This window comes from Capsella rubella, unplaced genomic scaffold, assembly GCF_000375325.1.
Source record: "Capsella rubella cultivar Monte Gargano unplaced genomic scaffold, Caprub1_0 scaffold_4, whole genome shotgun sequence".
Taxonomy (NCBI): Eukaryota; Viridiplantae; Streptophyta; class Magnoliopsida; order Brassicales; family Brassicaceae; genus Capsella; species Capsella rubella.
This window is the reverse complement of record NW_006238920.1, coordinates 2,036,065-2,048,322: the sequence shown is the minus strand read 5'-3', so window position 1 is coordinate 2,048,322 and position 12,258 is coordinate 2,036,065. Positions and strand designations below refer to the sequence as shown.

The 12,258-nt window shown below is 35.2% G+C and overlaps 4 protein-coding genes across 4 annotated transcripts; 2 read left to right on the top strand and 2 right to left on the bottom strand.

Moving 5' to 3' along the window:
- The first annotated feature begins 1,126 nt into the window (after window positions 1-1,126).
- LOC17887632 (F-box/kelch-repeat protein At4g39753) lies at window positions 1,127-2,230 on the top strand. Its single transcript, XM_023783804.1, has 2 exons — window positions 1,127-1,855; window positions 1,955-2,230. The coding sequence occupies exons 1-2, from the start codon at window positions 1,127-1,129 to the stop codon at window positions 2,228-2,230; spliced, it is 1,005 nt and encodes a 334-aa protein (XP_023639572.1).
- Window positions 2,231-2,413: 183 nt separating this feature from the next.
- Window positions 2,414-3,108, bottom strand: LOC17888262 (agamous-like MADS-box protein AGL61). Its single transcript, XM_006295728.2, has one exon. It carries the CDS (start codon window positions 3,094-3,096, stop codon window positions 2,449-2,451), a length of 648 nt encoding a protein of 215 aa, XP_006295790.1. The 5' UTR covers window positions 3,097-3,108; the 3' UTR covers window positions 2,414-2,448.
- A 4,442-nt stretch (window positions 3,109-7,550) lies between these two features.
- On the top strand, window positions 7,551-9,979 carry LOC17889025 (zinc finger CCCH domain-containing protein 22). Its single transcript, XM_006296370.2, has 4 exons — window positions 7,551-7,701; window positions 7,927-8,232; window positions 8,585-8,645; window positions 8,801-9,979. The coding sequence occupies exons 1-4, from the start codon at window positions 7,576-7,578 to the stop codon at window positions 9,811-9,813; spliced, it is 1,506 nt and encodes a 501-aa protein (XP_006296432.1). The 5' UTR covers window positions 7,551-7,575; the 3' UTR covers window positions 9,814-9,979.
- Window positions 9,866-11,911, bottom strand: LOC17890544 (protein TIC 55, chloroplastic). The gene is made up of 3 exons (XM_006293844.2): window positions 11,420-11,911; window positions 11,174-11,276; window positions 9,866-11,095 (listed from the first exon to the last, which is right to left on the bottom strand). Exons 1-3 carry the CDS (start codon window positions 11,821-11,823, stop codon window positions 9,974-9,976), a joined length of 1,629 nt encoding a protein of 542 aa, XP_006293906.2. The 5' UTR covers window positions 11,824-11,911; the 3' UTR covers window positions 9,866-9,973.
- Window positions 11,912-12,258: the final 347 nt, after the last annotated feature.

The window sequence follows — 12,258 nt, the reverse complement described above, 5'->3', positions numbered from 1 at the left end:
TGAAATTTTAATTCAAAAATGAAAAGAACAAGAACGATGGAGATGAGTTCGTCTCGAGAATTCTTGATATAATATAGACTACAAGAGGGTAGTAGAAACGTGACAATATCATATCTCAATTACCTCCAAACATCAAATTACTATCTATTGTATCTTTGGATTAATCATCATAGTGGAATAATCTTAAAGAGTGAATGGATCCTTGGGCAGCTGTCCCTCTGTCCACCATACTTAAGATTTTGTATTTCGTCATAACTAAAAAATGGCAATGCTAAAAAGTACATTACAATTGTTTATGACTCATTATACAACACATATCTATTTCAAATTGTTATTTTGTTCAAGATCATGAATCTGATAAATCAAAGCAATTAAATTACTGGGAAAATGTCATTAATTCATGAACTTTCAAATTTACGCCACTTTAAATCCACTTACTTTCTATGTAACCATTCCAAACATGAGCTTGTCGTTAACTTAGTTTTATAACATCATCTTTCGTTAACCGCGCCAAAATGAATTTCATATCTTTAATTTATCCGTAGAAATTTTTTGTATGTTAATAGTATGATTTAAAGCAAGTGCACTGGTTATACGTCCCACCAAATTTTTTTTTTTTCAGTTTTTTTTTTATTTTTTTTTAAAAAATAGAAAACCAATTGCGGGTCACCACGTGTCAGTGGGGCCCGCAAAAAGTGGACAACAACAAACATGACCGTCCAGATTGAGAGTACGTCCCCCTTTCTTTTCTCATTTTTTATATTTTTTTTTACTTTAAATTATGTAGAACGATGGAATAAGCTGCCATTGCACTTGCTCTTAGGGAAAGTTTATGGTTTAAATGTGGTTTTTGGGAAGATTCATGTTTCAAATAAAACCTTGATGTATTAAATAGTCTTAGGGAAAGTTCATGGTTTAAAATGTGGTTTTTTGGGAAGGTTCATGTGTCAAATAAAACCTTGATGTTATGAATTAATTGGTCTTAGGGAAAATTAAAGTTCATGGTTTAAATGTCGTTTTTCGCAAGGTTCATGGTTCAAATAAAACCTTGATGTCAGAATTAGGGATATTTATAAGCCCTAATCGTATATTTTTCTTTCACTCGCCACCTCTGTTGGCAATAGCTATGAATCACTTAGCCAAACCACAGTCGAAAAAAAGGAAAACGAATCAACCTCCTCCATCATCGTTTTTGTCTCTACCAGATGTCATCATCCTAAACTGTTTATCTCGCATATCAAAATCATACTACCCTAAACTCTCCTTAGTCTCCAAAACCTTTCGTTCTCTCCTCCTATCCACTGATCTTAACCTAGCTCGGTTTCATCACAAAACACAAGAACGTAGCTTCCATGTCTGCTTAAAGTTTCCCGACCGTCCGCATCCCTCTTGGTACACACTATGGATAGACAAGGAGGAGAAGAAGAAGTCTACTTTGGTACAAGTACCCTCGTCCTATACTTCTAGTGCAGCACTGTTCTTGGTTAATGGTGGTTCTTATGATTATGCATTCAGACAAGCCTATCCTCCCTCTAAGGTCATGTTGGTTCGTAATAAAGATTCTTGCATATGGCGTTATGCTCCTAAGATGACTGTAGCTCGAGCTAATCCCATTGCGTGTGTCTTCAGGAGGAAGATATATGTAATGGGAGGTTGTGCTGATGATGAATCTGTGAGTTGGGGTGAGGTTTTTGATATAAATACTCAAACTTGGGAACCTTTACCAGACCCTGGCCCTGAGCTACGCTTCTCTACAATGATCAGAGAGATTCAGATCATCCAAGGGAAGATTCACGTTAAGAGCAATGAGAGCAAGGACTCTATCTATGATCCCAATAATGGTAATTGGAACGGTGTAGAGAAAGTTGTTGTGAGTGAGAGTACGTGTGTGGTAGATTATGTCTTGTACTCTTGTCGTAAGAACAGTTGTTTGTGGTATGACAATCGATGTAAGGATTGGAGACTTGTCAAGGGTTTGTCTTCACTGAATCGAACTTGTCGTAGTGGTTTAATTGAAACAGTTAAACTCGGTGGGAAAATGTTACTCTTGTGGGACAAGTCTACAAAGCCTGGCCGTGGTATTTCTGAAGAGAAGCATATTTGCGGTGCACTGATCGCGTTCGAAAGGCGCAAATATGGTCAGGTTTGGGGAAAGGTTGAGTGGTCTAATGCTTTGCTTACGGTTCCTAGTTCATATAGCTTCTTGCGTTCTACTGTAATACGGACTTGATCAATTATGTATTCAAAAAATATGTATTCAACTAGATAAAGATTTGTTCTTTTCACATTAATCCATTTATCATATGGTTTTTATGTTGCCAAGGAAACAAAAGTAATTTCAAAAAGAAAAAAATAAGCTAGCAAGATACTAGCCTACAAGTTTATTTGATTCACTTTTCTTCCCTATTGAAAACCCATAAAAAAAAAAAATGAAAACAATTTTTGTAATCAGAAACAATTATTCCCATTGGCAAAACTATAAATACTTGAAAGACCAGAAGACATGTTCATGTAAGGATGAGGAGCTGTGGCTACTTTGTTGTCCAAGAAACCATAAACATCTTCTTTCACCTCAGTATAGGGAGCCATATTTGCCACAACAGTCTTCCTCAACTCTTCCAATGCATTTTTCATTTCTTGTAACTGAAACATATTCATCTCCTCTACTGGCTTTTCCCACCAATTGGTCGCGGACCGCCTCACGCTAGCTTTTCGTATTTCTTCCATTGCTTGACCTTTCTTCTTCTCTTCCTCTACCTCGCTCAAAACCTGCGTTAACTGCATGTTCAGCTCGCAGCCGGCCGCAGGGTTTCCTTGCGGTTGTTGTTGCGTCGTCTGAGCTAAAGACATGTTGTTTCGGGACATGTACCGATCCAGTACTGATTCGACACTCGGATGGCCGAAAGAGAACGGCTTTTTCGCAGGCGAAAACACGATGATCCCAATCTCTGCACCACACAAGGTGCAAAGCTCACTAGCTTTCTTGAAAAGACCGGCTCTACGTTTCGAGAACGTGACTTGCCTGTGGCTCTCTTTCTTTATCTTAACCATTGGGATCTTTTGTCTTCCGATGCTCTCTTTCTTCTTGGACATCATACCTTTTTTTTAATGGTGGGTGTTTAGTTTTCTTTCTTTGTAGGTAAATTTGGTGGAGATGATGGTTGCTTATATATACATGGTTGAGTCTAGTGTAGCATTATTATGAGATCAACTTGCAAAGTTGGTGATTTATTTTTATTTTTGTAACATCCATTTTGTAATTACTGGTTTTGTCTTTAATTAGATAATAAAATACTAAGATTTGTGTAAGTTATAAATCTTAATTTGGTATTGCAAGGATATATATTTCTCTACTTTTTTTTTATAATTATCTTTTGTATTATAAAAAAATAAATGATTGTCCTAATGAGTGATTCTTTTATGTTACAAATAAAAATGTTGTCCTAATGAGTGAGACCAGCGTGGCATTACTAGGGGATCAGCTTGCAAAGTTGGTAATTGTTTTTTTTTTCTTTTCTTTTTTTGTAACATACATTTGTAGTTACTAGTTTTGTCTTTAATTTTTAGGATAGATAATAAAATACCAAGATTTGTGTAAGTTATAATTATTTCAATTTGATGCAATGATTTTTTTCCTTACTTTTATTATTGGCTTGTGTATAAATGGATGATATATTGTCCTAATGAGTGGGGTTTTTATGTTACACAAAAGGTTGCAAATCAAAACGTATGTGTACACATGTTAAAGTATTATGCAAATAAAAATATATTTTTTTTGTCAATAAAAATATTGTTTTAAGTTATTAATGTTGATGTTTACTTGTTTTTCTTTTGATACACAAATTCATATTTTAATCTAGAAAGTATGACAACAATAGTTTATCTTAAGTTTTAACTTCTTTAAAAAACTCATTTTTAATTGGAGTCTATGGGTCTGAATGTTGAATGCGTATTTGACTGTACGTAAGAATCGGTTTTAATATACGGTACGGTTCAATTGCGGTATTTAAAAATTTTTTTTGCAGAAAATGCAGTATGCTATGCTTTTGCATCCCTTTGAGGTTTATGATTAGGGATTGGTAAAATATCCGATAGATTCGCTTTGATCCGTTATTTAATTCAATTTGATTTAAACAATTCAGATATGTGTAATCTTATGAAGCGAACAAATTATTAAAAGTTTACATGTATAGCAAGATGTTTAGATATATAAATCGACATGTAGTTTAACGCCTCAGTTTTCACAATGTATCCAAATCAAACCCATGTAAAGGCCTTTTATTTGAATATATAAATAAGCTTATGTTTTCCCAAATGAAAAAAAAAACTTATATAAGTTGCACGAGACATGGTCAATGACCTCGAAAAAGAAACTCTACTCAGAGAATAAAAAAATAGAAATAAATAAAGGAAAATAACAAAATCAAAGTATCATTTATTCGCATAATTGAAAAAAACATATAAATCTTCTGAAAATTTTAAAAATAATATATCATTCCCCTTTTTTGGATCTCCTTTTGATTTTTAAGTTATATTTCTTATAACGTAATTTAATTCTGCAAAATCAAAACCCTAAAATTTTTCCACAGCTTATAAAAACACTTTTGTCTCGTTTGTATTCTCTACATTTTCCACTTCTCCTCTATTCGATACATGTTTCCATACCACCTTATAAACGTAACAAAAAATTTTGCCACCCCCTTGAAGGTATTTTACATAAATCATTCTAATCCCTTGACATGGAGGTCCTCCACAGACAATATGCACAATTTCTTGGGTGTTGTACTATTTATTGTGTGGAGGGCTTTCAAGTTAAAGAATTTGGATGATTAGTGTAGTAGTTAGAATTATATGGCATAATGATGTGAGATCTATCATTCTTCCAAATCTTGGTAAGAATTAACTTGCTTCCACCCCAATTTACAAAGTGTTCATTTGGTGGCAGCTTCATGAGTTGGTAAAGGATAAGGATGCATGCGAATTTTCCTAACCAAAATTTGGAATGGATGCTAACTGCTTATATCATTCCCTCATGAAGCATATAAAGAGCATACATGTTTTATCTTAAGATCTATTTAGACGATCCTTAATAAGGGGGAAAAACACAAAATACTCTGATTTCAAGCTATTATATATGTAAAATCAGTTTGCCATCTTACCAGTCCATCAAGTCTTAAGAAAATAGCTTAGTTAAGAGCAAGTACATTGGTGTACCCACACCAAAGTCCCACATAATTTAGGATTAAAAAAAATCAAAAATGAAAAAAAGGGAGGGACGTACTCAAAAACGGAACGGTCCCGTGTGTTGTTGTCCACTTTTCGCGGGCCCCACTAACACGTGGCGGTCCGCGATTAGTTGTTTTTTTTGTTTTTTTGTTTTTGTTTTTAAATCGTAAAAGAAAAAAAAAATTTGGGACCAAAGCAAATTCCACCAATGTAAATGACCTTATTCAAAGTTTGCCTCACACTATTAGAAATTATTCTGACTTTTAGAAATAGATAACACCTAAAGTCATAAACAACCCCAAATATGACAGTAGCAAAAACGAGTTGTATTACGTAATTTTGGGTTTGGTTGATAAAGTTTTACATGGTTCATTTGTAGAAAACACAAAAATTATGACCTATGAGATTATGCCATCTGAGAAAATAATGACTATCACCTATTAAATTAGTTATATAAGTTATAAACTATAACTTAGATAGTTGTCACTCTAAGCTATTTTTCATTTTATTTTTCTATTTACAAACTTAATCTAAGAATCATTTAAACTTTCTATAACTTATTTTCTTATTCCATTTTTTCATCTAATAAATCTTAGGTGGCCTATTAGCCTTTTATTATCTATATTTTCTCCTTGCCTAACTAATCTAGCTTACCATAAATTTTTAACAGCTTGAATCTATCTTGTGTTTATTTTTTTGGGGGGCAAACGAATCGATCTTGTCTTTAATCTACTGTTTTTGTAGAGATATATATGATGAAGATAATATGAACAATCCCTATATTAGTAAAAGAGAAGTACAAAAAATGCTTCCGGGTCGGGTCAATTTAAGAAAATTACCCGAAATTTATAATTGGATCTTTTAAAGTTGGATAAATTAATGGGTTTGGATACATACATCGGATACTTTCTAAATCTAATTTTAGGATTGTATTATTTCCATAACTAATTATAGGATTTACTAATATTTCTCTAATTAATTTAATAAAATCTATTTAAAAAATCTTATTCTTCTTTCACTTTTATTTAATATTATTTTTAATTTTTTGATATTATACTATATAATATAAAAATTTAAAAAAATTTAACTTTTTTTGCATATGTTGCAATTTGAATTTTTCAAAACGGGCATGTAATACTCAACTACACTCGGTTAAATATTTTGGACAATGGTTTAAAATCATTATAAGTATGACCAATATTAAAACCATTGTTACATGAGCATATTTAAAATTTCAAATAGTTTCAAAATATCATAAGTAAAAGGTTCAAATATATAAAAATTTAAAAATTTAAAATATTGAAATATTTTTTTGAAGACATAAATGTAATTTTGGAGACATAATTTTTATTGATAAAATATATTATATATCAAACTATGTAAATTTTAGATAGTTCACGGGTCGTTTGTTAAAATCACAATTATAATGATAAAGCGAGTTACGAATAATGTTTTTTTACGAAATGAATTAGGTTACGGGTTGGACCTTCAAAAAATATATTGTATATGTAATTTTTACGTATATTCCTACTTTTACTACAAAAATGGTCAAAATGAATAATTTATCGACAAATATTATTTTCATACTGTTAAATTTTCACCGTGTTTTTAATTGTATCAAAACTCAGTATATGATTATTTACTCGCTTTTTCTTTATTATTTTATTTAAACTTATTATACAAATATATGATTTATCATAATCGACTGCACTGTAACAAAATTAAAATATAACATATTGTAATCCGTTAAAAGTTATATATATGTAATTATTTCCCCCGCGCTGTAGCGCGGGTCCGAACCTAGTGGTTTCAGAAGAGAAGAGAAAAACACAAAAACTTGCAGTCGCATATATATTGGAACATTTAATGGTTCATTGATTTGTAAATGCATATAGGATATAAAAGTTCTTACTGATTTTGAAATTAAAACATATGAATTATGAAATAACATATTTTACTCACGGATACAAACCTCTTAATATTTCTTCTCAAATTCATTTGAGATCTATTGTGAATTATCTATTGTGAATTTTGAAATTGTTAAACAAATAGTACATGATTTTAACTAGTATGTAGAAATCACTGAATGCTACATAACATATGTAGGTTACGGGTTGGACCTTCAAAAAATATATTGTATATTATTGAAACAAACGAAACTAAACCAAACACAAACCGAATACGAATACCGAACTCAAACCGACCCCAAAGATAAACCGAAAAATAAATCGTAATTGTCCGGTTCAATTTCCGAGTCGGTTAGTTACTGACGGTAACATACATAACCCAAGAATTTTTCCTCTTCTTCTTCTTCTTCCTCTCTCGCTTTCTCGAAAGAATCATCTTCCAATGGCGAACGAAGAAGACAAAGCCCTTGAAGACCTTCTTGACATTCAGATAAAGGAACAAAAGGAATCTCTTTTCGCCATTAACGAAGCCCTAGCTTCTGACCCATCTAATCCAGAACTCCTCTCGGTAAAATCTCTTCTCTGAAAATCAAATCCCTAGATATCTGGAGAACTAAGATTACTACGATTCAGTACCAATACTCCCCAAAAAATCAAAAATTTGGATTGTTCTTTGTCTAGAAATTATAGATTATGGTATCAATTAGTCCAATGCTGTTTGTTCCAGAGTAGTTAAAGGTGAAAGAATGAGTTGGATACTTACTTTCATGTGTGTGGTTTTGTGTTTCTTAAGGTCCATGAAGAGCTTCTCGAAGCAATCAAGGAGGCAGAGGAAGGGCTTTTTCAGTTAAAACGTGCTAGGTTATTGCAGGAAGCTGATATAGTGCTAAATGGTCTGATTCATGATGCTGGTGGAGTTGAAGCTGAGGATAAAACTGAAATGGAACCAGAGAAAATTGAAGAGAAGAAGGATTTGGATGGATCGAAATGTAGGTTTCGACATACTGATGGTCGTTGGTATAATGGTCGGATTATTGGGTTTGAAGGCTCTGATACTGCCAAGATCTCTTTCCTTACACCTACATCTGAGAGTATGACGGTGAGAAATTTGTAGTCTTTACTCTGATTTCTTATGTTTTGTTGACAAATCCTTTTACAAAACTATGTTATCCACATGATCAATTGGTTAGTTTTTAATTACAAGAATTCTTATTAAGAACATGGTAGTTTGTGTTTGTGTTACAATAGTCATAGGAATCGGGTTTCGGAAAGCTAGGGTGGCTAGAGTTTACTAAAATCCTAAGTTGTGCTTGTCTATGTAGCTTAAATAGGTTTTACTGCAGGCATTTAATAATGGATGTGAAAGACTAGTTTTGAGATTGTTACTGTTGGCATTTGGTTCAATTGCTGTTTTGTGTCTGAGATACTAACGCTGCACCGGTCGATTGCAGATGTGCAAGTTTTTCATGGAACAGAGGTGCCGGTTTGGCAGTTCGTGTCGTTCATCACATGGTATGTTTCAACTTTCAAGTATAATTAGATGATAATAATATTTGTCGCTGTTGTTTATGTGTTGTATGTTCATAGTGTCCCTACATTAAATTTGCCGAAGTCGGGAATGTAGCCAATTTGTCATTCTGGTGACTAACTGCAAGATATCAATGCAGGACTAGATGTGCCGTTATCTTCTCTGAAGAACTACGAACAGACTGAGTGGAAAGAATCGATTGTAGGCTCTACGATTTGGGCGGTTTCTGGTAGTAAATACAACATATGGAGGAAGGCTGAACTTGAATCATGGGATGATGAGTTACAAGTTGGCAGAGTTGTTTTCAGAGATGATGGAAGCTCCGCAAAGCTAGGATCTAATTCTATGGCATTGTCAGAGTACGCTCAGATGACTGATGATGACGGGGAAGAGGAGGAGGAGGACGAAGAAGGGAGTGCTTCAGATTCTGAAGAATCTGTTTCAAGTGATTGTGATGAAGAGTCTCCACAAGGCATAGGCTTTCTAGAAAACCCAAATCAACCAAGAGGCATCCAAACTGACACCGCCTTATTTGCTAAGTGGGAGAATCACACAAGGGGAATAGCTTCGAAGATGATGGCAAGTATGGGCTACCGTGAAGGGATGGGTCTTGGTGCCTCTGGCCAAGGGATATTAAATCCTGTCTTAGTAAAAGTACTCCCAGCAAAGCGGTCGCTGGATTATGCTCTTGAACATATCAAAAACGGAGAAGGTAAATGCGAGAAACAGAAGAAGAAAAGGAGCAGAGGTGGGAAAAGGAAGCGTGGGAAAAAGTTTGCAGAAGCAGCGAGAGCAGCAAAACAAGAAGAGGAATCGAAGCCAGATATGTTTAGCTTAATCAACGAACGAATGAATTATACACGCCAGGAGAAAGTAAAGAGCATAGAGTCTGGAAAAATGAAACAAAACAATGGTCCAATAGACAGGAAAGATCTGGTTGCATACGAAGACGAAGTCAAGGACTTGAAGTCGGAGCTATGGAAACTAGAACAGATGGTGAACAGAAACAAGAAAGATAAAGTAGTTTCAGAAGCTGCAACGAGAAGATTGAAAGAAATCCGAAAGGCATTGGCAAGTACATTAGCAGCTCAAGCAGCTGCCTCCATTGCAGTAGAAAGCAAAGAAAAAGAGAAGAGATGGCTCAAGTTTTAGAACATAGAACCTTGTATCAGTTTAACAGAAATTTCATGGTTAAACTGTATCATTTATGACAAACACAGGAACCTTTGAATTATAATTGCGTTTACAAGCAAAATGGTATTCCATGGAATACATGATGTTGGAAGAAGAGGAGACATCACAATATGCATTTTCATAATCTTCTGTGTGTTCTAATGAAGTTATTGGTGTTTAGTTCTATAGCTCTTAAGCAAGCATAAGCCACGGCTGAACACAACGCTGCTGAACCTAACAGGACAGCCTTCCACTGTCTACTAACCACAAGAATGGCCAAAGTCGTCAAAACCAGTGCCGTGGCAGAGAGGATATTTTTCCAGAGCTCAAAAGATTTGATTACTTTGCTGCAGCTTCTACAATGGATAATATGTCTGAAGTACCGGTTAGCCAAATTGGGAGCGTGCATAGTTCCTATTCCTCCTTTTGCAGGGTAAGAAGCCGAAAGAGCTGCAATGAGCCCTGCTGGGGCGTGTTCCACTACTGGAGGAACCTTGGGGAGAGATATGGTCCTATGCCCGAAATGATAAGGCATCCCATGACCAACTTTGTCCATCCATTTTCTATACTCAGCAACCCATGTATCAGATGACTTAAGATTTAAATACAAATCCTTAGTTGGTACTTTCTCCTTCATCAGAACCTCGTTTTGAGACGATAGGAACCCCATGTCTTGTTCAAATACCTTGCAGGCGTTCTGATGCCAAAACCATTGAGGTAACACTGAAACCAAAGGTGATCTTTTCGTGACCCCAAACCTAACAATAAGCATAGACTTCCCTTGCCCTGTAGGTCTACAAAGAAACAGCCCTGAAAAGTAATTCTTCACACCGTCCTTCCCTTCAAATTCTCGATTGTTCTGCAGAACACATGGAGCATCAAACCGAAGTAAATTACTCCCTTTACCGCCTTCTTTCTCCCGTCCCCAAGTCCCTGCGAAACCCCGGTTAGTCCGCTCAGTGACCTCAAAAACCAGAGGCTGAGCATCTTCTCTTTTAGCAGTGAAGTCAGTTCTATCATGAGAAATAGGGACATGAGCCGGATCCATCAGATTCTCTAGAAGAATGGAATGGTCATAAGGAAGCTCATGAGTCGTCGATATGTCGAAAAAACCCGGTCTAGCAAAATGCTCAAACCAAGGAAGCTTTTCAGGGTTTGGAGGTGTCTTTGTTGACATCCACACCCATACAACTCCTTGTGAATCCTTCACCTCATACGTCTTCACACAAGCCACCTTTGGAATCTTGGCACTCGCAGGAAGCTGTCATAAAAAAAAAAAAAAACCACTAAGTAAAAACACAAAACCTCCAAAGTCTTTTTAATAGCAAAATCAGTGCACCTGAGGAATCTTGACACATTTGCCATCTCCTTCAAATTGCCAACCATGATACAGACATTCCAATCTCCCATCAATTAATTGTCCTTCAGACAACTTAGCCAACCTAAAACGACAAAAAAAAACTCACACAAGTGAAAAAAAAAAAAACTTTTGTCTTTTTCTACATTTCCAACAAGTAACTAAAGATTCATTCTGTAGAGATCAGACAAAACATGTGGTTGTGGTTTTGCTAAATCAATCTCTTACCGATGAGGACAACGATCCTCGTAACAACGAAGTGTTCCTTCACCGTCTTTATACAAAACTATTTGACGATCATACACGGTGAGGCCAAGCGGCGCATCGTCGGGAACATTCTTGGTGAGATACAAAGGGTACCACTCCTCTGTCCAATCATAATCAACCACCTCAACACGTTTCTCTTCTTCAGGGTTTAAAAGAACCTCTCCTCCTCCTCCTCCTCCTTCTGTCTGATCAGCTACGGCAGTTCCGGGGGCGGCGGAACGGCGGAGGAGATGGAATCGGGGTTTCGTTGGGGCGGTGCATGTTGTTGTTCTCTGGTTGTGGATTATGGGTGTTGTTAATTTAGTGAAGAGGATAGGAGAAGTAGCTGTGAGTTGAAGAGAAGAGCTTAGGAAAGGAACAGCCATGGCGGAGTCTTTGTTAAAGTAATCGATGACTTCTCTGCTAAATAGATCGTAATAAGGTTTGCTTGTACAACCGTTGGACCTCGTTCCACCACATATACGAGAAGTAGACAATTTAGACAAAAACGATGTCGGTTCGTGTGTTTTTAGACAAAACGATGTCGCTTTGCGTGTTTTAAATATTCATGGATATGAAATTCAGATTTTTTCTTTAAAATTGAGAAATTATTTGGAGTATCAACAATTCATTTGCATATGCAAAGTTACAAACTTTGAATATTACATAATACATATTGAAAAACAAAAATACGCAAACCGGCGTCGTTTTGGGTGGAATATGTGTGATAAAAATTTACACTTTGAAATAATAGCATTGATTTTAATCTTTCATTAGGGGATAACTTGTGGTATCGCACGGATGACATTTCATTTTTAATT